The 26,087-nt window shown below is 36.3% G+C and overlaps 3 protein-coding genes across 3 annotated transcripts; all 3 read left to right on the top strand.

The window, feature by feature from the left end:
• Positions 1-227: 227 nt before the first annotated feature.
• Positions 228-4,616, top strand: LOC100371849 (uncharacterized). The gene is made up of 8 exons (XM_085501687.1): positions 228-235; positions 699-805; positions 1,090-1,167; positions 1,319-1,573; positions 1,847-2,035; positions 2,326-2,471; positions 2,921-3,095; positions 4,284-4,616. Exons 1-8 carry the CDS (start codon positions 228-230, stop codon positions 4,607-4,609), a joined length of 1,284 nt encoding a protein of 427 aa, XP_085357813.1. The 3' UTR covers positions 4,610-4,616.
• A 5,302-nt stretch (positions 4,617-9,918) lies between these two features.
• LOC100371997 (uncharacterized) lies at positions 9,919-13,201 on the top strand. The gene is made up of 8 exons (XM_085501686.1): positions 9,919-9,926; positions 10,390-10,496; positions 10,781-10,858; positions 11,010-11,264; positions 11,552-11,740; positions 12,050-12,195; positions 12,598-12,772; positions 12,865-13,201. Exons 1-8 carry the CDS (start codon positions 9,919-9,921, stop codon positions 13,188-13,190), a joined length of 1,284 nt encoding a protein of 427 aa, XP_085357812.1. The 3' UTR covers positions 13,191-13,201.
• Positions 13,202-17,379: 4,178 nt separating this feature from the next.
• On the top strand, positions 17,380-21,333 carry LOC146740566 (uncharacterized). Its single transcript, XM_085501836.1, has 6 exons — positions 17,380-17,416; positions 17,619-17,753; positions 19,543-19,731; positions 20,038-20,183; positions 20,628-20,802; positions 20,895-21,333. Exons 1-6 carry the CDS (start codon positions 17,380-17,382, stop codon positions 21,218-21,220), a joined length of 1,008 nt encoding a protein of 335 aa, XP_085357962.1. The 3' UTR covers positions 21,221-21,333.
• The last annotated feature ends 4,754 nt before the right edge of the window (positions 21,334-26,087 follow it).

Here is a 26,087-nt window from a genome sequence, read left to right as displayed (position 1 = left end):
AAATGATGACAATTTTCCCTAAATGTTACAATGTAGTATGAATTGGTACTATGTTTCTCTGTATTATTTGATTAGTTAAAACTATTCGATGATTGTTGATCAAAAATAGAAAGAATGTTTCATCTACAGTTAGGCGTTCACGAAGTTGACTGTATTGAATTAAATGAAATCGTTTGAATTACTCACAGAAAAAGCCACAATAATATGCGTCTACAGATTTTCCTCAAATGTCAATGTCGGTTATATAAATTGTAGAACTTGTGTCTGGTATCGAAATATTAAATTACGTGTTATATGTCTCAATTTTGTACATGTATGTTGAACCTATTTTTTGAACTAACTATTTTATTCAATCAACTAATAATTACTTCTACTACTCGTGGAAACAAGCGAGCATTTCCTAAATAGTAAGTTTTCATTTCATTGTATTTCGTCAATTTTCGAGAAAAATGTCATTGCCACTGTGTTGTCTGGTTGCAAAGTCTTTCATTCACTGATTATCCGGAACATATTCACGTGTGAAGCACGCCATCCTGCGGTAGGTGTTGGATATTTTGCCATATTAAAGCGCCAGCACACGACGTATCTTAACAATAATATTTGTCCGTTCCATGTGATTGGTTGTCCGCACCGGAAGGCTGGATAACCTATGATTGGTTCACAACGTTCACTCCAAGTGCCACTAACCAGTATGTAAGGTATATAAAGAGAACCGATTTCCACTTCAAGTACAATCGTGACTGTGAGATTTATTGCTCGTATTCTACAAATTGGTATTCTCCTGGAATTCGTACACAACATATCGGTAAGTACGCAGCTAAAACAGAGTTCTACAGTTTCTCATAATCTTTAGTTTTCGATATAAATTTCAACAATTTGTGGCAATCGTGTTTTGATAAAATTGGTCTGAATAATCAGAGCTTCAACCCGTTATAACCTAACCAACAAAAACAAACTTTGAATACGGATAGTGCAGTAGAACCGATTTTATTCCCTGTTTATATAATACACTTGCCCATCAATATCGAAAATGCCAAACGATTGTTATATCATAATCATTGTACATATGCATATATATTTTTATTATAGACACAAGAATGATTAAAGTACAGAAATATACGACAGCTACCGGACAGATTATGGAAATGCCAACTCCAGAGTTCAGAAGTAAGATACGAATTGAATCTGAAATAAAAATGTCTGTGGTGATATTTCGGTTCTGTTATCTTTTCTGTACTGCAAAATCTTCGTATACTCATGGTATACCGTACTTTCTCTTTACCCTTCTTGTGTCATTCATTGTGCCCTTTGTTTACAGATATGAAAGCATCCGAAAAGTACAAATATAAAAACCTGCCACGACTAAAGGAAATGTTACGTAAGCGTCACCTTCCAATCGGTGGGAATAAGAACGAGTTGGTTGATAGATTGAAGTTATCAGATCTCAATGTTTCAGAGTTAAAAATCAAACTTAAGAAGGAAGGTCTTTCGGTTAATGGTTCCAAACCCGATTTGGTGAAGCGACTACTGAAGGTCAGGGGGAAACGTACAAAGAACTGTGATCAAATTGAAGGTCAGTAGTCTGTGGATATACTCTGCATTGATGGTAAAATTTAGATCATAAGTTTTACCTGCATGCATTGCAAGGCACATCGGTATCCTATTGTGACACCATTCGTTTAGTGTGAGTGATGTCACCGCTATTAACAGGAAGTTGTGCGCATGCCTCATAAAACTACCGTCGTTCTAGTGGAGTGTCATTATTAAAGCAGTGTTAATTACGCATTTACACATATATACTACATTTTTCATATTTTAATTAAATGTGTATGTTATGTTCCCATAGTTCCCGTTACTACTATGGCAGTCAAACCAGCGGGTAATCCATGGAAGGTTCCGCTATTGATGAAATGTGGTGGGTGTGGTCAGAGCGTTCCTAACAGTGATAAGTTGTCTCATCTTGATAGCTGTTGGTTTACCAATGATGGTCCATCTGATGTTTATTTATTGCATGCTCGAAGTGTTAACTGGGCTGGTAAGTATGTCGCATTCTACCAGTAGTATAAGGTAGTAGCATAAATTTTCCCATACTACCATAGTTAAGTCTAACTAACTACTAACTAATCGCGGATGAATACAGTAGATGTTGTCTCGTCAATATACTCAATATACAATGTCCAATGCACCTTTTCTATAAATCTATCTCAGAGCTTCTGTTACATATACCGTAAAAACACGATGTACTTCGCCAATCCGTTTCTACAACTTCGTATATACGATTGACAAACACGGAACAACACTAATTGTTGTTGTTTTTTTTTACAGAGAAGTTTGAACTGTACCTGGCCGTTCCATTAAATGGATCGTTTGAAGACATTGATTTATTACTTCAATTCACCTGGATGCAATGTTGTTTTGGTCATGCACGTTCTTTGGATATATATGCTGCCAATGCATTTACCAACTTAAAGGTATGTCTATTATATGAATACTACCGGTAGTATTAGATGACAACATATTCTCTCACCGAATCAAGTCACTGATAAACAACAACATACGTTTCATATATCAGTCTTCAAACACAGTTCCTCAACACCTGAGGGACTGTGCTTCAAATAACTATATATGAGAGATTTCCAAACGTTCCGACCCTGGTCGCTTACGGCCCTGGTAAAAAAAAGTCAAGTCACCAAACAAATTGGTCGTTACGGCCTGGTATAAATTAGATTCGATATGTGTTCATATCTAGTGTTATATATTAAACGAATGTGTAACTATCCTACTCATATATCGGGGAGGGGTGTTGATAGCGACGACTCGCATCAACCACTACTTGAAATAGCACCGAGGCTGTGACGTTGCGCCACTTGGCTATCGAAATATGGCTTTAAATTTCATGTGCTGCTACTTTTGTTTCCAGGACACCGATGATGACCCTGATCCCGTAATGACACTGACATCAACTTATGGACTTATGGTCGATGACGACATAGGTCCAATGGATACTGCATTACGTCAGTATCTTCAAAATGGCGTACGAATGATGTATGAATATGGTGGCGACTACAATACATCAATATTTGTAGATTATATAGGTGAGTTAAACCACAGTCCCTCTATCCCCGGTCTGGAAACGACTAGCGTTCTTTTGTCTCGAACCGCAGTGCGGGTAAACAAACCGTTCACACGCGGGCCGAGGGAGTCAGGAAGTCAGACAGATTACAATACCTTCAAAAGTTACCGTCATGCAAAGCGATACCTCATTGTATGACTTCACTTTGACTTAAAATTCGGGCAACCACAACGTAAACAAACATGTAAACAAAATTATCACTATGAAATTTGTTTTTTTTGAACCCTGATATGCATCACCACCAGCCTACCAACTCATAAACATCCAGTTCCTGCAATTCAAAGATTAATATCGGGAATTATGTTAATGTTCTCGTTTTATTAGGGAAAAAACTTCGCGTGCCAACATGCTGACATCGCTAAAAAAATCTTGTCAAAATGGCGTCGTTCATGTTAACGTAGTCGATCGAAAAACCTGTGATATTTCTGATTCTTGGGGGGGGTTCATAACAGTTCAAGTCAACTATACAACAACTAATGACTTTATTCTATGTAAAAGTATATAACAATGCTTCAATGATTGTATATAAATGATTTTTTTAGCACAGAATTCAGTACATTGTCATTTCAAAACGTCGCCATTTGCATTTACGATCTAAAAAGCATCCATAAAAGTTGCTCAATTTAACATTAATAAAATGCGGTGTGACAAATAAAAAATCAGCCCACCAATTTTTAATGATATGTTTCGATTATAAAATGTCAAAATCGAAGACAAATATTGTTTTCGCGCCGAGAAGTATGGTAAATAAAATTGAGTTAATTTCAATCACCCCAAAATCAAAAACGACAAATATCTGGGTAAAGGTATGAAAATTTGTTGCGAAAATGTGTCGTTGCTGGTAAAATAGATGAATTAAAGAACTACTCGCCGGCTAAAATATGACCTTATACAGATATCCTGATTAAAAAATTATGTGAAAAAGTACGAATTCTGTAATAAACAACTAAGTTGTAAAAAAAGAATACATAACACGGACCATGTCAAATCACGTACTGGGGAAGAAGACCAATTCACACCTAATACAATGACCGTTTCTAGACCGGGGATAGAGGGACTGTGGTTAAACCAACGATACGATGTAAATCCAACAACTCGCTAAGATGTTCACAATGTGTAATATGTTTTCTACCTTCTCCTCTCGTATTAGGCGAACGACGTCTGAAACGCCCTCTACAAGAAGAGAAGGCTCATGCCAAGACCATTCGACCCGTGATGAGAAATGAGATGCTGGTCATGCCGTGTGAGCATTGTTATAAGAAATCAACGATGTTTTTCATGGATGACAGTCCTTATGACAGCGACGAAAGTGATGAGGACAGTTTCAATGGAGATGGAGATGACGACTGCGGGATGAAGTTTTTCTGTTCAAAAGCGTGTTCAATATTTCAGGGTCATCGTAGAAGAGTTTTGAAACCGTTTCTAAATTCGCCTAGATCAGGAATTTGTAATTACAAAGGAAAGACTTATCTTTGAATGTCACCATAACGTCATGTAATTACAACCATGCTAAGCGACATGTTTCTCTGTAACAGTGTTTTAATAAAAAAGATAGTTTCAAGTTAAATAAAATACGTTGTTTACCTGTAGCAATACTTTGTGTAATGTTATATTTAGTGGACTGCCTTTCTCTACCGTAATTTGTTGTAATACTGCCAATATCTCATTTCAAATCACCTCCCATGAAATCATAAACCTTAGAGAACTCTGGGTTCCGTGACATCAATTCGCCCCTTCAGCCCGCCAAAAAAATGACAGATCAATTGACAAACCCGGCCCCTCACCGAATTTCTGGATCCGCCAGTGAAAACAACTAGCCACAGGGTAAAATGACGGTAATTGTTGGTGATATATCAAGTCAGTTAGTTGTTGTGTATAACCAAGATACACAGATTTTGGACTTTGAGTTGTCACCATTGACGACGAAAGAAATTAATCGTGAACATTTGTACGAGAACATGATTATTGCACCCTCTAGTGTTGAAATACTCAAATTTGTATTAGCCAATCAAGTACAAGCATGGCAGGTTAAAATCAATATTGCACTCAAATATTGATTTAATTTAATATTCTTTGATATTTTGTTATTGTGATATTTAGAATAAAATAATGTGGACAATGAAACCAAGAGCTGAATCAAAACTATGAGAAAGCGCCCTCTATATACAATTTTCAGAAATATGTGATTCTCAAAAAAAAATCATATATTTCGTGTCAACTAATTTATTCAGTTGTTTGTAACACGCAAGTTTGCCAGGGTTTTGTGATTGACAGCCTTTTGCAGTAGAGGTGAACTCAGATCTGCTTGAGAGCAAATTATAGGGTATCATTGCATATCTTCATACGAATAATGAGAGTTTACAACCATGACAAGATTCAAGTAATTATATGAAGTAATTTATTCATAAATATTGTTAGTTTGAACTGAATTATTATGAGTAACAACAAATCCCAATAAAATTAAATGTAGTCTTAAAAGAACACTATATAGACAAAACTACTAGTAAGTGATTATCAACAACAGGAAAATGAAAACAATGCATTTCAAATGCTATAGTACACAGATAAGCATACTCAAGTACATCACACTGAAACTAAAATTCTTCAAAATTATCACATCACCCTGTACACCATGGAAAAGATGGTGACTATGTACCATCGCAAAATATTACAGATAAAATTTGTTGCATGATCTGAATTGTAGAATACTGACTCTTCGATGGGTATTATAAGTATTTAACATTCTACATGTACAAGAAAGTTGAAAATAACGCAATACAATTTTTACTATATTCAAAATAACCACCCCAGTTACTTCAACTGTTTTTAAAATGATTATCAAAACACATTTATCGGCAGCTATTATGAGACATCATGGGATATCACTTGTTGGTACCGGTAGGGTAGGTTGATATTAGTGATGTCATGGGCCAGTATTATCCATGAACCAATGGTGAGTGCATAATACAACCAGTGATTATTTGGGTAACTATGAATAAGTGAATTTAAATAATAACCTTTTTATCACATGACCAACTCATTATGCTTTTACAGAAATTCACTGACAAATCATATTTTAATTTATGCTAATTAGTCATGGAGTGTATACACGTCCTTTTCGGTCACCACCTTTGGTCAGAAAAAGTACGTGCATGGTTCGAGTATTTTCTTGTACCTTGTGAACCGCTGCAAAACGTCCCCCAGATAAAACGTCTGCCGGAAAAAACACCCCTGAAGTTTCAATTAAATACAAAAACACATAGTTGCTGTCGACATAGGAAGTAAAGTAAGCAAATAACACCGAATAAACGGCAAGGTAAAGACTATGTCTAATTATAGTAAATACGTACTGCGTGCGTGACTCGAACCGGCGCTCGCGTACGGCACCTAATCGCCTAGCTTCACGCCACTACACGTCTTCCCCTCGGCCACCGGGCATCCCCAAAAAAGGATGCCTAATAACCGAGCTTATTACGTGCAGAGAACGTGAAACCCGTCCACGCGATACGCGCCACACAGCATGGCCAGAATGCGGCAAAGGCCTTCAGATCTGGCTGTAGTAGGATGGTGAAAGTAATGGTACAGCATTTTAACAGTGAATAAGTACTGAGAAATTAAATACACTCGTTTTAATTATAAAAAAAAAAAAAACCTAGTATATGAATCGGGAGAAATGACATTTTTCACAATATATTCAACCCTTGCATGCATGCGAATGTAGGAAATTTCGACCGCGGGAGTTTCGGCCAGACAAATATTTCACTATGTCTAATCGATTGAGATCATGCCATTATATATAGTTATATGTTTCTCTTTTTAACTCATGGTTACAAGTATGACGTATTTTTTTTACTGATAACTCGGGCGTTTATTGCAAGCACGGCCTGTTTATATTTAGTTACACAGACACTGGCCACTCGAGAACCAGACTCAAGCCTGCTTTACGACTTTCAGGTAAAAATGATCAGTGTAAATGACCTGGGTGGTAATAATTGTACATTCTCTTGTTGCAAGACGTCAAATGAAAAAAAACAAGGTCTATGTTTTTGTCACTTTTAATCAACTTTATAAAAACTGATCCGACTCTACCACTTTTAAACCAAAGACTACTGGTGTCTTTAATTTAAACTCTGAGATTTTAACCTCCCCGATAACATGCAAGGTTTATTCGTTCATTTATTTACATTAAAGCGGGGGAGTCGTCACTTGCGCATGCGTCAGATGGCCATAGCGTGTCATTATTCACAAACAAGCGACTATCAATGAGCCTTTGCGTTTTCAGCGTGTTGTTATCGTCGCTTGAGACTCAATTCCCACGCGTGCGCAGGTGACAGCCCTCCCACTTTAATTGTTTTAAACTGTACGTTACAAGCATGTATTACTTATAAATACACCGTGCTTGTAATATTAAAATAGTCTAAAAATGCTATAGTGTACACTGTGACTGCTAAAAGGAAACAGCCCATGCCATGCCAGCTGTTTTGAGATTTGCAGTGAGAATTACAGCCAGTAAAAACATACTAGATCATTGATTGGCTACGCGCGCTGTCAATCACTTGGTCGGTGTGTAAAGTCTTTAATGAATTCGTTCACAGTTCCTCTGTGATTTGTGTAACGTGCCCTGACAAGAACAAGTGATCTACATGACTGTTTACTGACTTCTCTGTCGACAGAGAACGAATATGTTTCCCAATAACTTGGACACAGTTCATTTGACCTTACGTAGCAGTACTGTATCGGGGTTCTGTGGCTGCTGATTCACTGCCAATTAAGTCGAAAATGTGTTTGTAAATTGGATTGTTTTCCATATTTGGGTTGGTGAATGACCTTATCTTGAGATAGCTGACTATATTGTTTTCAGTTTTTCCTCTCTTATTTTGAAACAGTTCTCTATGTATTTTGCTACTTGTATTATTGTTTTCTCATCTTTATTATTTAAAATATATTTTAGTTTTTCTTTATCTTTTGCTAAATGTGGGGGTGATAACAGCTAATAAAGTTTTTTTTCTTTTTCCCGCTTAAAGATCACAGTTAAAAGAAAATGTTCTTCTATATTTTCACAACATAGACATTTTCTGTCAGATATATTTGTGTTATTATATCTCCCAGTCTCTATTTGTAGTCTGTGAGCACTAATCCTCAATTTTGTCATTGATGACCTGTGATGAGTATTTTTGACAGCCAAAGTCTTTTGTTATCATTGTCTAAAATCTGTTTACATTTTTTTTTCAAATTTAGTTTTTAGTTTTTCTGATATTATTGTATGATGCTCTGTAACATTGATCACTTTTCTTAGTAATTGTACTGATTAAAATTAAGAAATCGGGTGAATTGTTGACTAAAATTAAAAGTCTGGAGGGGTTGGGTTACTTCTTGTCACAAGTACTCGATGGAGACAGGAAGTTTGTCGTGTGGAATTGCATTGTTTAAAGACAGTGAGTACCTACGAATGTGTGAATTGACTCAGGAATAAAGCGCCATTTAATATCAATTAATGCATGTCAAAATCAACATTCAAGAACAAACAAACTTTTGTCGTAATCAAGAGTGAATCAGAATTGACAATGGCAAGCATTATTGTCTGCAATTTATACCACATTCGATGTTATTTGAATAATTAATTGTTGCCAAGATTGTCATTCGATGAAATGGACCTTTGACAAAATGTCTTAAAACAAAACACTAGTCACGGTAGTGGTGGTGGCATGTGAGGCACTAGAGATAATGGAGTACAAGCTCTCGTTATCGTTACCGATGCAACGTATGTACCTCTTTCGTTCTTTGTCTTCACAGACAGATGTAGTAACACACCTCTCTCGTCCTTTGTCTTTACAGACAGATGTAGTAACACACCTCTCTCGTCCTTTGTCTTCACAGACAGATGTAGTAACACACCTCTCTCGTCTTTTGAGTCTTCACAGACAGATGTAGTAACACACCTCTCTTGTCCTTTGTCTTCACAGACAGACGCAGTAACACACCTCTCTCGTCCTTTGTCTTCACAGACAGACGCAGTAACACACCTCTCTCGTCTTTTGTCTTCACAGACAGATGTGGTAACACACCTCTCTCGTCATTTGTCTTCACAGACAGACGCAGTGAGACACACCTCTCCCGTCCTTTGTGTCTTCACAGACAGATGTAGTAACACACCCCTTTCGTTCTTTGTCTTCACAGACACCTCCTTGTTTTGCGCCATGTCCGGTCTATTATATATCCAGGAAATAGCCAGTCTGTCACTGTTACAATCAATCAGACTAATCTTTTTGTGCATTTTGTTCTCACTGACGAGATTTGACCAACGCCATCATGCGACACCGATTAGTTTACTGCCTTTTTAGTGTTGAAATACATGTATAAGATGTGTTTATAATCTTTGCTTTCTGCGTAACCTTTCTGTGTTTTTCATCGAGAAATGAAGAGTCATCTTTAAGTATCCGAATTAATGAAATTATTGCGTATAATCTCAAACTAGTAATACAATTGTATTACTAGTCTGAAGTACAATTGACGCCGTTAGACAGAGCAGCTAAAACGTCAATTTTAGCAGGTGCTCTTAAATGATGACAATTTTCCCTAAATGTTACAATGTAGTATGAATTGGTACTATGTTTCTCTGTATTATTTGATTAGTTAAAACTATTCGATGATTGTTGATCAAAAATAGAAAGAATGTTTCATCTACAGTTAGGCGTTCACGAAGTTGACTGTATTGAATTAAATGAAATCGTTTGAATTACTCACAGAAAAAGCCACAATAATATGCGTCTACAGATTTTCCTCAAATGTCAATGTCGGTTATATAAATTGTAGAACTTGTGTCTGGTATCGAAATATTAAATTACGTGTTATATGTCTCAATTTTGTACATGTATGTTGAACCTATTTTTTGAACTAACTATTTTATTCAATCAACTAATAATTACTTCTACTACTCGTGGAAACAAGCGAGCATTTCCTAAATAGTAAGTTTTCATTTCATTGTATTTCGTCAATTTTCGAGAAAAATGTCATTGCCACTGTGTTGTCTGGTTGCAAAGTCTTTCATTCACTGATTATCCGGAACATATTCACGTGTGAAGCACGCCATCCTGCGGTAGGTGTTGGATATTTTGCCATATTAAAGCGCCAGCACACGACGTATCTTAACAATAATATTTGTCCGTTCCATGTGATTGGTTGTCCGCACCGGAAGGCTGGATAACCTATGATTGGTTCACAACGTTCACTCCAAGTGCCACTAACCAGTATGTAAGGTATATAAAGAGAACCGATTTCCACTTCAAGTACAATCGTGACTGTGAGATTTATTGCTCGTATTCTACAAATTGGTATTCTCCTGGAATTCGTACACAACATATCGGTAAGTACGCAGCTAAAACAGAGTTCTACAGTTTCTCATAATCTTTAGTTTTCGATATAAATTTCAACAATTTGTGGCAATCGTGTTTTGATAAAATTGGTCTGAATAATCAGAGCTTCAACCCGTTATAACCTAACCAACAAAAACAAACTTTGAATACGGATAGTGCAGTAGAACCGATTTTATTCCCTGTTTATATAATACACTTGCCCATCAATATCGAACATGCCAAACGATTGTTATATCATAATCATTGTACATATGCATATATATTTTTATTATAGACACAAGAATGATTAAAGTACAGAAATATACAACAGCTACCGGACAGATTATGGAAATGCCAACTCCAGAGTTCAGAAGTAAGATACGAATTGAATCTGAAATAAAAATGTCTGTGGTGATATTTCGGTTCTGTTATCTTTTCTGTACTGCAAAATCTTCGTATACTCATGGTATACCGTACTTTCTCTTTACCCTTCTTGTGTCATTCATTGTGCCCTTTGTTTACAGATATGAAAGCATCCGACAAGTACAAATATAAAAACCTGCCACGACTAAAGGAAATGTTACGTAAGCGTCACCTTCCAATCGGTGGGAATAAGAACGAGTTGGTTGATAGATTGAAGTTATCAGATCTCAATGTTTCAGAGTTAAAAATCAAACTTAAGAAGGAAGGTCTTTCGGTTAATGGTTCCAAACCCGATTTGGTGAAGCGACTACTGAAGGTCAGGGGGAAACGTACAAAGAACTGTGATCAAATTGAAGGTCAGTAGTCTGTGGATATACTCTGCATTGATGGTAAAATTTAGATCATAAGTTTTACCTGCATGCATTGCAAGGCACATCGGTATCCTATTGTGACACCATTCGTTCAGTGTGAGTGATGTCACCGCTATTAACAGGAAGTTGTGCGCATGCATCATAAAACTACCGTCGTTCTTGTGGAGTGTCATTATTAAAGCAGTGTTAATTACGCATTTACCGATTTAAACATATACTAGTATACTACATTTTTCATATTTTAATTAAATGTGTATGTTATGTCCCCATAGTTCCCGTTACTACTATGGCAGTCAAACCAGCGGGTAATCCATGGAAGGTTCCGCTATTGATGAAATGTGGTGGGTGTGGTCAGAGCGTACCTAACAGTGATAAGTTATCTCATCTTGATAGCTGTTGGTTTACCAATGATGGTCCATCTGATGTTTATTTATTGCATGCTCGAAGTGTTAACTGGGCTGGTAAGTATGTCGCATACTACCAGTAGTATAAGGTTGTAGCATAAATTTTCCCATACTACCTATTATGCGGTCGTTCATAGTTAAGTCTAACTAACTACTACTAACTAATCGCGGATGAATACAGTAGATGTTGTCTCGTTAATATACTCAATATACAATGTCCAATGCACCTTTTCTATAAATCTATCTCAGAGCTTCTGTTACATATAGCGTAAAAACACGATGTACTTCGCCAATCCGTTTTTACAACTTCGTATATACGATTGACAAACACGGAACAACACTAATTGTTGTTGTTGTTTTTTACAGAGAAGTTTGAACTGTACCTGGCCGTTCCATTAAATGGATCGTTTGAAGACATTGATTTATTACTTCAATTCACCTGGATGCAATGTTGTTTTGGTCATGCACGTTCTTTGGATATATATGCTGCCAATGTATTTACGAACTTAAAGGTATGTCTATTATATGAATCAAGTCACTGATAAACAACAACATACGTTTCATATATCAGTCTTCAAACACAGTTCCTCAACACCTGAGGGACTGTGCTTCAAATAACTATATATGAGAGATTTCCAAACGTTCCGACCCTGGTCGCTTACGGCCCTGGTAAAAAAAACGTCAAGTCCCCAAACAAATTGGTCGTTACGGCCTGGTATAAATTAGATTCGATATGTGTTTATATCTAGTGTTATGTATTAAACGAATGTGTAACTATCATATATCGGGGAGGGGTATTGATAGCGACGACTCGCATCAACCACTACTTGGAATAGCGCCGAGGCTGTGACGTTGCGCCACTTGGCTATCGAAATATGGCTTTAAATTTCATGTGCTTCTACTTTTGTTTCCAGGACACCGATGATGACCCTGATCCCGTAATGACACTGACATCAACTTATGGTCTTATGGTCGATGACGACATAGGTCCAATGGATACTGCATTACGTCAGTATCTTCAAAATGGCGTACGAATGATGTATGAATATGGTGGCGACTACACTACATCGATATTTGTAGATTATATAGGTGAGTTAAACCAACGATGCGATATAAATCCAACAACTCGCTAAGATGTTCACAATGTGTAATATGTTTTCTACCTTCTCCTCCCGTATTAGGCGAACGACGTCTGAAACGCCCTCTACAAGAAGAGAAGGCTCATGCCAAGACCATTCGACCCGTGATGAGAAATGAGATGCTGGTCATGCCGTGTGAGCATTGTTATAAGAAATCAACGATGTTTTTCATGGATGACAGTCACTATGACAGCGACGAAAGTGATGAGGACACTTTCAATGAAGATGGAGATGACGACTGCGGGATGAAGTTTTTCTGTTCAAAAGCGTGTTCAATATTTCAGGGTCATCGTAGAAGAGTTTTGAAACCGTTTCTAAATTCGCCTAGATCAGGATTTTGTAATTACAAAGGAAAGACTTATCTTTGAATGTCACCATAACGTCATGTAATTACAACCATGCTAAGCGACATGTTTCTCTGTAACAGTGTTTTAATAAAAAAGATAGTTTCAAGTTAAATAAAATACGTTTTTTACCTGTAGCAATACTTTGTGTAATGTTATATTTAGTGGACTGCCTTTCTCTACCGTAATTTGTTGTAATACTACCAATATCTCATTTCAAATCACCTCCCATGAAATCATAAACCTTAGAGAACTCTGAGCTCCGTGACATCAATTCGCCCCTTCAGCCCGCCAAAAAGTGACAGATCAATTGACAAACCCAGCCCCTCACCGAATTTCTGGATCCGCCAGTGAAAACAACTAGCCACAGGGTAAAATGACGGCAATTGTTGGTGATATATCAAGTCAGTTAGTTGTTGTGTATAACCAAGATACACAGATTTCGGACTTTGAGTTGTCAGCCATTGACGACGAAAGAAATTAATCGTGAACATTTGTACGAGAACATGGTTATTGCACCCTCTAGTGTTGAAATACTCAAATTTGTATTAGCCAATCAAGTACAAGCATGGCAGGTTAAAATCAATATTGCACTCAAATATTGATTTAATTTAATATTCTTTGATATTTTGTTATTGTGATATTTAGAATAAAATAACGTGGACAATGAAACCAAGAGCTGAATCAAAACTATGAGAAAGCGCCCTCTATATACAATTTTCAGAAATATGTGATTCTCAAAGAAAAATCATATATTTCGTGTCAACTATTTTATTCAGTTGTTTGTAACACGCAAGTTTGCCAGGGTTTTGTGATTGACTGCATTTTGCAGTAGAGGCGAACTCAGATCTGTTTGAGAGCAAATTATAGGGTATCATTGCATATCTTCATACGAATAATGAGAGTTTACAACCATGACAAGATTCAAGTAATTATATGAAGTAATTTATTCATAAATATTGTTAGTTTGAACGAATAATGAGAGTTTACAACCATGACAAGATTCAAGTAATTATATGAAGTAATTTATTCATAAATATTGTTAGTTTGAACGAATAATGAGAGTTTACAACCATGACAAGATTCAAGTAATTATATGAAGTAATTTATTCATAAATATTGTTAGTTTGAACGAATAATGAGAGTTTACAACCATGACAAGATTCAAGTAATTATATGAAGTAATTTATTCATAAATATTGTTAGTTTGAACGAATAATGAGAGTTTACAACCATGACAAGATTCAAGTAATTATATGAAGTAATTTATTCATAAATATTGTTAGTTTGAACTGAATTATTATGAGTAACAACAAATCCCAATAAAATTAAATGTAGTCTTAAAAAAACACTATATAGACAAAACTAAGTGATTATCAACAACAGGAAAATGAAAACAATGCATTTCAAATGCTATAGTACACAGATAAGCATACTCAAGTACATCACACTGAAACTAAAATTCTTCAAAATTATCACATCACCCTGTACACCATGGAAAAGATGGTGACTATGTACCATCGCAAAATATTACAGATAAAATTTGTTGCATGATCTGAATTGTAGAATACTGACTCTTCGATGGGTATTATAAGTATTTAACATTCTACATGTACAAGAAAGTTGAAAATAACGCAATACAATTTTTACTATATTCAAAATAACCACCCCAGTTACTTCAACTGTTTTTAAAATGATTATCAAAACACATTTATCGGCAGCTATTATGAGACATCATGGGATATCACTTGTTGGTACCGGTAGGGTAGGTTGATATTAGTGATATCATGGGCCAGTATTATCCATGAACCAATGGTGAGTGCATAATACAACCAGTGATTATTTGGGTAACTATGAATAAGTGAATTTAAATAATAACCTTTTTATCACATGACCAACTCATTATGCTTTTACAGAAATTCACTGACAAATCATATTTTAATTTATGCTAATTAGTCATGGAGTGTATACACGTCCTTTTCGGTCACCACCTTTGGTCAGAAAAAGTACGTGCATGGTTCGAGTATTTTCTTGTACCTTGTGAACCGCTGCAAAACGTCCCCCAGATAAAACGTCTGCCGGAAATAACACCCCTGAAGTTTCAATTAAATACACTCGTTTTAATTATAAAAAAAAAACAACCTAGTATATGAATCGGGAGAAATGACATTTTTCACAATATATTCAACCCTTGCATGCATGCGAATGTAGGAAATTTCGACCGCGGGAGTTTCGGCCAGACAAATATTTCACTATGTCTAATCGATTGAGATCATGCCATTATATATAGTTATATGTTTCTCTTTTTAACTCATGGTTACAAGTATGACGTATTTTTTTACTGATAACTCGGGCGTTTATTGCAAGCACGGCCTGTTTATATTTAGTTACACAGACACTGGCCACTCGAGAACCAGACTCAAGCCTGCTTTACGACTTTTAGGTAAAAATGATCAGTGTAAATGACCTGGGTGGTAATAATTGTACATTCTCTTGTTGCAAGACGTCAAATGAAAAAAAGCAAGGTCTATGTTTTTGTCACTTTTAATCAACTTTATAAAAACTGATCCGACTCTACCACTTTTAAACCAAAGACTACTGGTGTCTTTAATTTAAACTCTGAGATTTTAACCTCCCCGATAACATGCAAGGTTTATTCGTTCATTTATTTACATTAAAGCGGGGGAGTCGTCACTTGCGCATGCGTCAGATGGCCATAGCGTGTCATTATTCACAAACAAGCGACTATCAATGAGCCTTTGCGTTTTCAGCGTGTTGTTATCGTCGCTTGAGACTCAATTCCCACGCGTGCGCAGGTGACAGCCCTCCCACTTTAATTGTTTTAAACTGTACGTTACAAGCATGTATTACTTATAAATACACCGTGCTTGTAATATTAAAATAGTCTAAAAATGCTATAGTGTACACTGTGACTGCTAAAAGGAAACAGCCCATGCCATGCCAGCTGTTTTGAGATTTGCAGTGAGAATTACAGCCAGTAAAAACATACTAGATCATTGATTGGCTACGCGCGCTGTCAATCACTTGGTCGGTGTGTAAAGTCTTTAATGAATTCGTTCACAGTTCCTCTGTGATTTGTGTAACGTGCCCTGACAAGAACAAGTGATCTACATGACTGTTTACTGACTTCTCTGTCGACAGAGAACGAATATGTTTCCCAATAACTTGGACACAGTTCATTTGACCTTACGTAGCAGTACTGTATCGGGGTTCTGTGGCTGCTGATTCACTGCCAATTAAGTCGAAAATGTGTTTGTAAATTGGATTGTTTTCCATATTTGGGTTGGTGAATGACCTTATCTTGAGATAGCTGACTATATTGTTTTCAGTTTTTCCTCTCTTATTTTGAAACAGTTCTCTATGTATTTTGCTACTTGTATTATTGTTTTCTCATCTTTATTATTTAAAATATATTTTAGTTTTTCTTTATCTTTTGCTAAATGTGGGGGTGATAACAGCTAATAAAGTTTTTTTTCTTTTTCCCGCTTAAAGATCACAGTTAAAAGAAAATGTTCTTCTATATTTTCACAACATAGACATTTTCTGTCAGATATATTTGTGTTATTATATCTCCCAGTCTCTATTTGTAGTCTGTGAGCACTAATCCTCAATTTTGTCATTGATGACCTGTGATGAGTATTTTTGACAGCCAAAGTCCTTTGTTATCATTGTCTAAAATCTGTTTACATTTTTTTTTCAAATTTAGTTTTTAGTTTTTCTGATATTATTGTATGATGCTCTGTAACATTGATCACTTTTCTTAGTAATTGTACTGATTAAAATTAAGAAATCGGGTGAATTGTTGACTAAAATTAAAAGTCTGGAGGGGTTGGGTTACTTCTTGTCACAAGTACTCGGTGGAGACAGGAAGTTTGTCGTGTGGAATTGCATTGTTTAAAGACAGTGAGTACCTACGAATGTGTGAATTGACTCAGGAATAAAGCGCCATTTAATATCAATTAATGCATGTCAAAATCAACATTCAAGAACAAACAAACTTTTGTCGTAATCAAGAGTGAATCAGAATTGACAATGGCAAGCATTATTGTCTGCAATTTATACCACATTCGATGTTATTTGAATAATTAATTGTTGCCAAGATTGTCATTCGATGAAATGGACCTTTGACAAAATGTCTTAAAACAAAACACTAGTCACGGTAGTGGTGGTGGCATGTGAGGCACTAGAGATAATGGAGTACAAGCTCTCGTTATCGTTACCGATGCAACGTATGTACCTCTTTCGTTCTTTGTCTTCACAGACAGATGTAGTAACACACCTCTCTCGTCCTTTGTCTTTACAGACAGATGTAGTAACACACCTCTCTCGTCCTTTGTCTTCACAGACAGATGTAGTAACACACCTCTCTCGTCTTTTGAGTCTTCACAGACAGATGTAGTAACACACCTCTCTTGTCCTTTGTCTTCACAGACAGACGCAGTAACACACCTCTCTCGTCCTTTGTCTTCACAGACAGACGCAGTAACACACCTCTCTCGTCTTTTGTCTTCACAGACAGATGTGGTAACACACCTCTCTCGTCATTTGTCTTCACAGACAGACGCAGTGAGACACACCTCTCCCGTCCTTTGTGTCTTCACAGACAGATGTAGTAACACACCCCTTTCGTTCTTTGTCTTCACAGACACCTCCTTGTTTTGCGCCATGTCCGGTCTATTATATATCCAGGAAATAGCCAGTCTGTCACTGTTACAATCAATCAGACTAATCTTTTTGTGCATTTTGTTCTCACTGACGAGATTTGACCAACGCCATCATGCGACACCGATTAGTTTACTGCCTTTTTAGTGTTGAAATACATGTATAAGATGTGTTTATAATCTTTGCTTTCTGCGTAACCTTTCTGTGTTTTTCATCGAGAAATGAAGAGTCATCTTTAAGTATCCGAATTAATGAAATTATTGCGTATAATCTCAAACTAGTAATACAATTGTATTACTAGTCTGAAGTACAATTGACGCCGTTAGACAGAGCAGCTAAAACGTCAATTTTAGCAGGTGCTCTTAAATGATGACAATTTTCCCTAAATGTTACAATGTAGTATGAATTGGTACTATGTTTCTCTGTATTATTTGATTAGTTAAAACTATTCAATGATTGTTGATCAAAAATAGAAAGAATGTTTCATCCACAGTTAGGCGTTCACGAAGTTGACTGTATTGAATTAAATGAAATTGTTTGAATAACTCACAGAAAAAGTCACAATAATATGCGTTTACAGATTTTCTCAAATGTCAATGTCGGTTATATAAATTGTAGAACTTGTGTCTAGTATCGAAATATTAAATTACGTGTTATATGTCTCAATTTTGTACATGTATGTTTAACCTATTTTTGAACTAACTATTTTATTCAATCAACTAATAATTACTTCTACTACTCGTGGAAACAAGCGAGCGTTTCCTAAATAGTAAGTTTTCATTTCATTGTATTTCGTCAATTTTCGAGAAAAATGTCATTGCCACTGTGTTGTCTGGTTGCAAAGTCTTTCATTCACTGATTATCCGGAACATATTCACGTGTGAAGCACGCCATCCTGCGGTAGGTGTTGGATATTTTGCCATATTAAAGCGCCAGCACACGACGTATCTTAACAATAATATTTGTCCGTTCCATGTGATTGGTTGTCCGCACCGGAAGGCTGGATAACCTATGATTGGTTCACAACGTTCACTCCAAGTGCCACTAACCAGTATGTAAGGTATATAAAGAGAACCGATTTCCACTTCAAGTACAATCGTGACTGTGAGATTTATTGCTCGTATTCTACAAATTGGTATTCTCCTGGAATTCGTACACAACATATCGGTAAGTACGCAGCTAAAACAGAGTTCTACAGTTTCTCATAATCTTTAGTCTGTGGATATACTGTAAAATGACTAATTTTCACTGGGTTTAAATTTCACTGATTTACCATTTCAGGCATATTCAGTGGGTTTCAAATTCACGGTTTCGTCATTTAGATAATGTGTTTTATGCTAAGTTTTACATATTCACTGTGTTTTAATTTAGCACATTTTTTCATTCAGCGAAATAAGTTAAATTAAAACCCAGTGAATAATTACCCCCTTTACAGTACTCAGCATTGATGGTAAAATTTAGATCATAGTCTTACCTGCATGCATTGCAAGGCACATCGGTATCCTATTGTGACACTATTCGTTCAGTGTGAGTGATGTCACCGCTATTAACAGGAAGTTGTGCGCATGCATCATAAAACTACCGTCGTTCTAGTGGAGTGTCATTATTAAAGCAGTGTTAATTACGCATTTGCCGATTTAAATATACTACAGTTTTCATATTTTAATTAAATGTGTATGTTATGTCCCCATAGTTCCCGTTACTACTATGGCAGTCAAACCAGCGGGTAATCCATGGAAGGTTCCGCTAGTGATGAAATGTGGTGGCTGTCGTCAGAGCGTACCTAACAGTGATAAGTTATCTCATCTTGATAGCTGTTGGTTTACCAATGATGGTCCATCTGATGTTTATTTATTGCATGCTCGAAGTGTTAACTGGGCTGGTAAGTATGTCGCATACTACCAGTCGTATAAGGTTGTAGCATAAATTTTCCCATACTACCTATTATGCGGTCGTTCATAGTTAAGTCTAACTAACTACTAACTAATCGCGGATGAATACAGTAGATGTTGTCTCGTTAATATACTCAATATACAAAGTCCAATGCAGCTTTTCTATAAATCTATCTCAGAGCTTCTGTTACATATAGCGTAAAAACACGATGTACTTCGCCAATCCGTTTCTACAACTTCGTATATACGATTGACAGACACGGAACAACACTAATTGTTGTTGTTGTTTTTTACAGAGAAGTTTGAACTGTACCTGGCCGTTCCATTAAATGGATCGTTTGAAGACATTGATTTATTACTTCAATTCACCTGGATGCAATGTTGTTTTGGTCATGCACGTTCTTTGGATATATATGCTGCCAATGCATTTACGAACTTAAAGGTATGTCTATTATATGAATACTACCGGTAGTATTAGATGACCACATATTCTCTCACCGAATCTAGTCACTGATAAACAACAACATACGTTTCATATGCCAGTCTTCAAACACAGTTCCTCAACACCTGAGGGACTGTGCTTCAAATAACTATATATGAGAGATTTCCAAACGTTCCGACCCTGGTCGCTTACGGCCCTGGGAAAAAAAACGTCAAGTCCCCAAACAAATTGGTCGTTACGGTCTAGTATAAGTTAGATTCGATATGTGTTCATATCTAGTGTTATGTATTAAACGAATGTGTAACTATCATATATCGGGGAGGGGTATTGATAGCGACGACTCGCATCAACCACTACTTGGAATAGCGCCGAGGCTGTGACGTTGCGCCACTTGGCTATCGAAATATGGCTTTAAATTTCATGTGCTTCTACTTTTGTTTCCAGGACACCGATGACGACCCTGATCCCGTAATGACACTGACATCAACTTATGGTCTTATGGTCGATGACGACATAGGTCCAATGGATACTGCATTACGTCAGTATCTTCAAAATGGCGTACGAATGATGTATGAATATGGTGGCGACTACACTACATCGATATTTGTAGATTATATAGGTGAGTTAAACCAACGATGCGATATAAATCCAACAACTCGCTAAGATGTTCACAATGTGTAATATGTTTTCTACCTTCTCCTCCCGTATTAGGCGAACGACGTCTGAAACGCCCTCTACAAGAAGAGAAGGCTCATGCCAAGACCATTCGACCCGTGATGAGAAATGAGATGCTGGTCATGCCGTGTGAGCATTGTTATAAGAAATCAACGATGTTTTTCATGGATGACAGTCACTATGACAGCGACGAAAGTGATGAGGACAGTTTCAATGAAGATGGAGATGACGACTGCGGGATGAAGTTTTTCTGTTCAAAAGCGTGTTCAATATTTCAGGGTCATCGTAGAAGAGTTTTGAAACCGTTTCTAAATTCGCCTAGATCAGGATTTTGTAATTACAAAGGAAAGACTTATCTTTGAATGTCACCATAACGTCATGTAATTACAACCATGCTAAGCGACATGTTTCTCTGTAACAGTGTTTTAATAAAAAAGTTAGTTTCAAGTTAAATAAAATACGTTTTTTACCTGTAGCAATACTTTGTGTAATGTTATATTTAGTGGACTGCCTTTCTCTACCGTAATTTGTTGTAATACTACCAATATCTCATTTCAAATCACCTCCCATGAAATCATAAACCTTAGAGAACTCTGAGCTCCGTGACATCAATTCGCCCCTTCAGCCCGCCAAAAAGTGACAGATCAATTGACAAACCCAGCCCCTCACCGAATTTCTGGATCCGCCAGTGAAAACAACTAGCCACAGGGTAAAATGACGGTAATTGTTGGTGATATATCAAGTCAGTTAGTTGTTGTGTATAACCAAGATACACAGATTTCGGACTTTGAGTTGTCAGCCATTGACGACGAAAGAAATTAATCGTGAACATTTGTACGAGAACATGATTATTGCACCCTCTAGTGTTGAAATACTCAAATTTGTATTAGCCAATCAAGTACAAGCATGGCAGGTTAAAATCAATATTGCACTCAAATATTGATTTAATTTAATATTCTTTGATATTTTGTTATTGTGATATTTAGAATAAAATAACGTGGACAATGAAACCAAGAGCTGAATCAAAACTATGAGAAAGCGCCCTCTATATACAATTTTCAGAAATATGTGATTCTCAAAGAAAAATCATATATTTCGTGTCAACTATTTTATTCAGTTGTTTGTAACACGCAAGTTTGCCAGGGTTTTGTGATTGACTGCATTTTGCAGTAGAGGCGAACTCAGATCTGTTTGAGAGCAAATTATAGGGTATCATTGCATATCTTCATACGAATAATGAGAGTTTACAACCATGACAAGATTCAAGTAATTATATGAAGTAATTTATTCATAAATATTGTTAGTTTGAACGAATAATGAGAGTTTACAACCATGACAAGATTCAAGTAATTATATGAAGTAATTTATTCATAAATATTGTTAGTTTGAACGAATAATGAGAGTTTACAACCATGACAAGATTCAAGTAATTATATGAAGTAATTTATTCATAAATATTGTTAGTTTGAACGAATAATGAGAGTTTACAACCATGACAAGATTCAAGTAATTATATGAAGTAATTTATTCATAAATATTGTTAGTTTGAACGAATAATGAGAGTTTACAACCATGACAAGATTCAAGTAATTATATGAAGTAATTTATTCATAAATATTGTTAGTTTGAACTGAATTATTATGAGTAACAACAAATCCCAATAAAATTAAATGTAGTCTTAAAAAAACACTATATAGACAAAACTAAGTGATTATCAACAACAGGAAAATGAAAACAATGCATTTCAAATGCTATAGTACACAGATAAGCATACTCAAGTACATCACACTGAAACTAAAATTCTTCAAAATTATCACATCACCCTGTACACCATGGAAAAGATGGTGACTATGTACCATCGCAAAATATTACAGATAAAATTTGTTGCATGATCTGAATTGTAGAATACTGACTCTTCGATGGGTATTATAAGTATTTAACATTCTACATGTACAAGAAAGTTGAAAATAACGCAATACAATTTTTACTATATTCAAAATAACCACCCCAGTTACTTCAACTGTTTTTAAAATGATTATCAAAACACATTTATCGGCAGCTATTATGAGACATCATGGGATATCACTTGTTGGTACCGGTAGGGTAGGTTGATATTAGTGATATCATGGGCCAGTATTATCCATGAACCAATGGTGAGTGCATAATACAACCAGTGATTATTTGGGTAACTATGAATAAGTGAATTTAAATAATAACCTTTTTATCACATGACCAACTCATTATGCTTTTACAGAAATTCACTGACAAATCATATTTTAATTTATGCTAATTAGTCATGGAGTGTATACACGTCCTTTTCGGTCACCACCTTTGGTCAGAAAAAGTACGTGCATGGTTCGAGTATTTTCTTGTACCTTGTGAACCGCTTCAAAACGTCCCCCAGATAAAACGTCTGCCGGAAATAACACCCCTGAAGTTTCAATTAAATACACTCGTTTTAATTATAAAAAAAAAAAACCTAGTATATGAATCGGGAGAAATGACATTTTTCACAATATATTCAACCCTTGCATGCATGCGAATGTAGGAAATTTCGACCGCGGGAGTTTCGGCCAGACAAATATTTCACTATGTCTAATCGATTGAGATCATGCCATTATATATAGTTATATGTTTCTCTTTTTAACTCATGGTTACAAGTATGACGTATTTTTTTACTGATAACTCGGGCGTTTATTGCAAGCACGGCCTGTTTATATTTAGTTACACAGACACTGGCCACTCGAGAACCAGACTCAAGCCTGCTTTACGACTTTTAGGTAAAAATGATCAGTGTAAATGACCTGGGTGGTAATAATTGTACATTCTCTTGTTGCAAGACGTCAAATGAAAAAAAGCAAGGTCTATGTTTTTGTCACTTTTAATCAACTTTATAAAAACTGATCCGACTCTACCACTTTTAAACCAAAGACTACTGGTGTCTTTAATTTAAACTCTGAGATTTTAACCTCCCCGATAACATGCAAGGTTTATTCGTTCATTTATTTACATTAAAGCGGGGGAGTCGTCACTTGCGCATGCGTCAGATGGCCATAGCGTGTCATTATTCACAAACAAGCGACTATCAATGAGCCTTTGCGTTTTCAGCGTGTTGTTATCGTCGCTTGAGACTCAATTCCCACGCGTGCGCAGGTGACAGCCCTCCCACTTTAATTGTTTTAAACTGTACGTTACAAGCATGTATTACTTATAAATACACCGTGCTTGTAATATTAAAATAGTCTAAAAATGCTATAGTGTACACTGTGACTGCTAAAAGGAAACAGCCCATGCCATGCCAGCTGTTTTGAGATTTGCAGTGAGAATTACAGCCAGTAAAAACATACTAGATCATTGATTGGCTACGCGCGCTGTCAATCACTTGGTCGGTGTGTAAAGTCTTTAATGAATTCGTTCACAGTTCCTCTGTGATTTGTGTAACGTGCCCTGACAAGAACAAGTGATCTACATGACTGTTTACTGACTTCTCTGTCGACAGAGAACAAATATGTTTCCCAATAACTTGAACACAGTTCATTTGACCTTACGTAGCAGTACTGTATCGGGGTTCTGTGGCTGCTGATTCACTGCCAATTAAGTCGAAAATGTGTTTGTAAATTGGATTGTTTTCCATATTTGGGTTGGTGAATGACCTTATCTTGAGATAGCTGACTATATTGTTTTCAGTTTTTCCTCTCTTATTTTGAAACAGTTCTCTATGTATTTTGCTACTTGTATTATTGTTTTCTCATCTTTATTATTTAAAATATATTTTAGTTTTTCTTTATCTTTTGCTAAATGTGGGGGTGATAACAGCTAATAAAGTTTTTTTTCTTTTTCCCGCTTAAAGATCACAGTTAAAAGAAAATGTTCTTCTATATTTTCACAACATAGACATTTTCTGTCAGATATATTTGTGTTATTATATCTCCCAGTCTCTATTTGTAGTCTGTGAGCACTAATCCTCAATTTTGTCATTGATGACCTGTGATGAGTATTTTTGACAGCCAAAGTCTTTTGTTATCATTGTCTAAAATCTGTTTACATTTTTTTTTCAAATTTAGTTTTTAGTTTTTCTGATATTATTGTATGATGCTCTGTAACATTGATCACTTTTCTTAGTAATTGTACTGATTAAAATTAAGAAATCGGGTGAATTGTTGACTAAAATTAAAAGTCTGGAGGGGTTGGGTTACTTCTTGTCACAAGTACTCGATGGAGACAGGAAGTTTGTCGTGTGGAATTGCATTGTTTAAAGACAGTGAGTACCTACGAATGTGTGAATTGACTCAGGAATAAAGCGCCATTTAATATCAATTAATGCATGTCAAAATCAACATTCAAGAACAAACAAACTTTTGTCGTAATCAAGAGTGAATCAGAATTGACAATGGCAAGCATTATTGTCTGCAATTTATACCACATTCGATGTTATTTGAATAATTAATTGTTGCCAAGATTGTCATTCGATGAAATGGACCTTTGACAAAATGTCTTAAAACAAAACACTAGTCACGGTAGTGGTGGTGGCATGTGAGGCACTAGAGATAATGGAGTACAAGCTCTCGTTATCGTTACCGATGCAACGTATGTACCTCTTTCGTTCTTTGTCTTCACAGACAGATGTAGTAACACACCTCTCTCGTCCTTTGTCTTTACAGACAGATGTAGTAACACACCTCTCTCGTCCTTTGTCTTCACAGACAGATGTAGTAACACACCTCTCTCGTCTTTTGAGTCTTCACAGACAGATGTAGTAACACACCTCTCTTGTCCTTTGTCTTCACAGACAGACGCAGTAACACACCTCTCTCGTCCTTTGTCTTCACAGACAGACGCAGTAACACACCTCTCTCGTCCTTTGTCTTCACAGACAGACGCAGTAACACACCTCTCTCGTCCTTTGTCTTCACAGACAGATGTGGTAACACACCTCCCTCGTCATTTGTCTTCACAGACAGACGCAGTGAGACACACCTCTCCCGTCCTTTGTGTCTTCACAGACAGATGTAGTAACACACCCCTTTCGTTCTTTGTCTTCACAGACACCTCCTTGTTTTGCGCCATGTCCGGTCTATTATATATCCAGGAAATAGCCAGTCTGTCACTGTTACAATCAATCAGACTAATCTTTTTGTGCATTTTGTTCTCACTGACGAGATTTGACCAACGCCATCATGCGACACCGATTAGTTTACTGCCTTTTTAGTGTTGAAATACATGTATAAG

This window comes from Saccoglossus kowalevskii, chromosome 7 (assembly GCF_978046115.1).
Source record: "Saccoglossus kowalevskii chromosome 7, keSacKowa6.1, whole genome shotgun sequence".
Classification (NCBI taxonomy): domain Eukaryota; kingdom Metazoa; phylum Hemichordata; class Enteropneusta; family Harrimaniidae; genus Saccoglossus; species Saccoglossus kowalevskii.
Note: the sequence above shows the minus strand (reverse complement) of the source record. Positions and strands in the feature narration are given on the sequence as shown.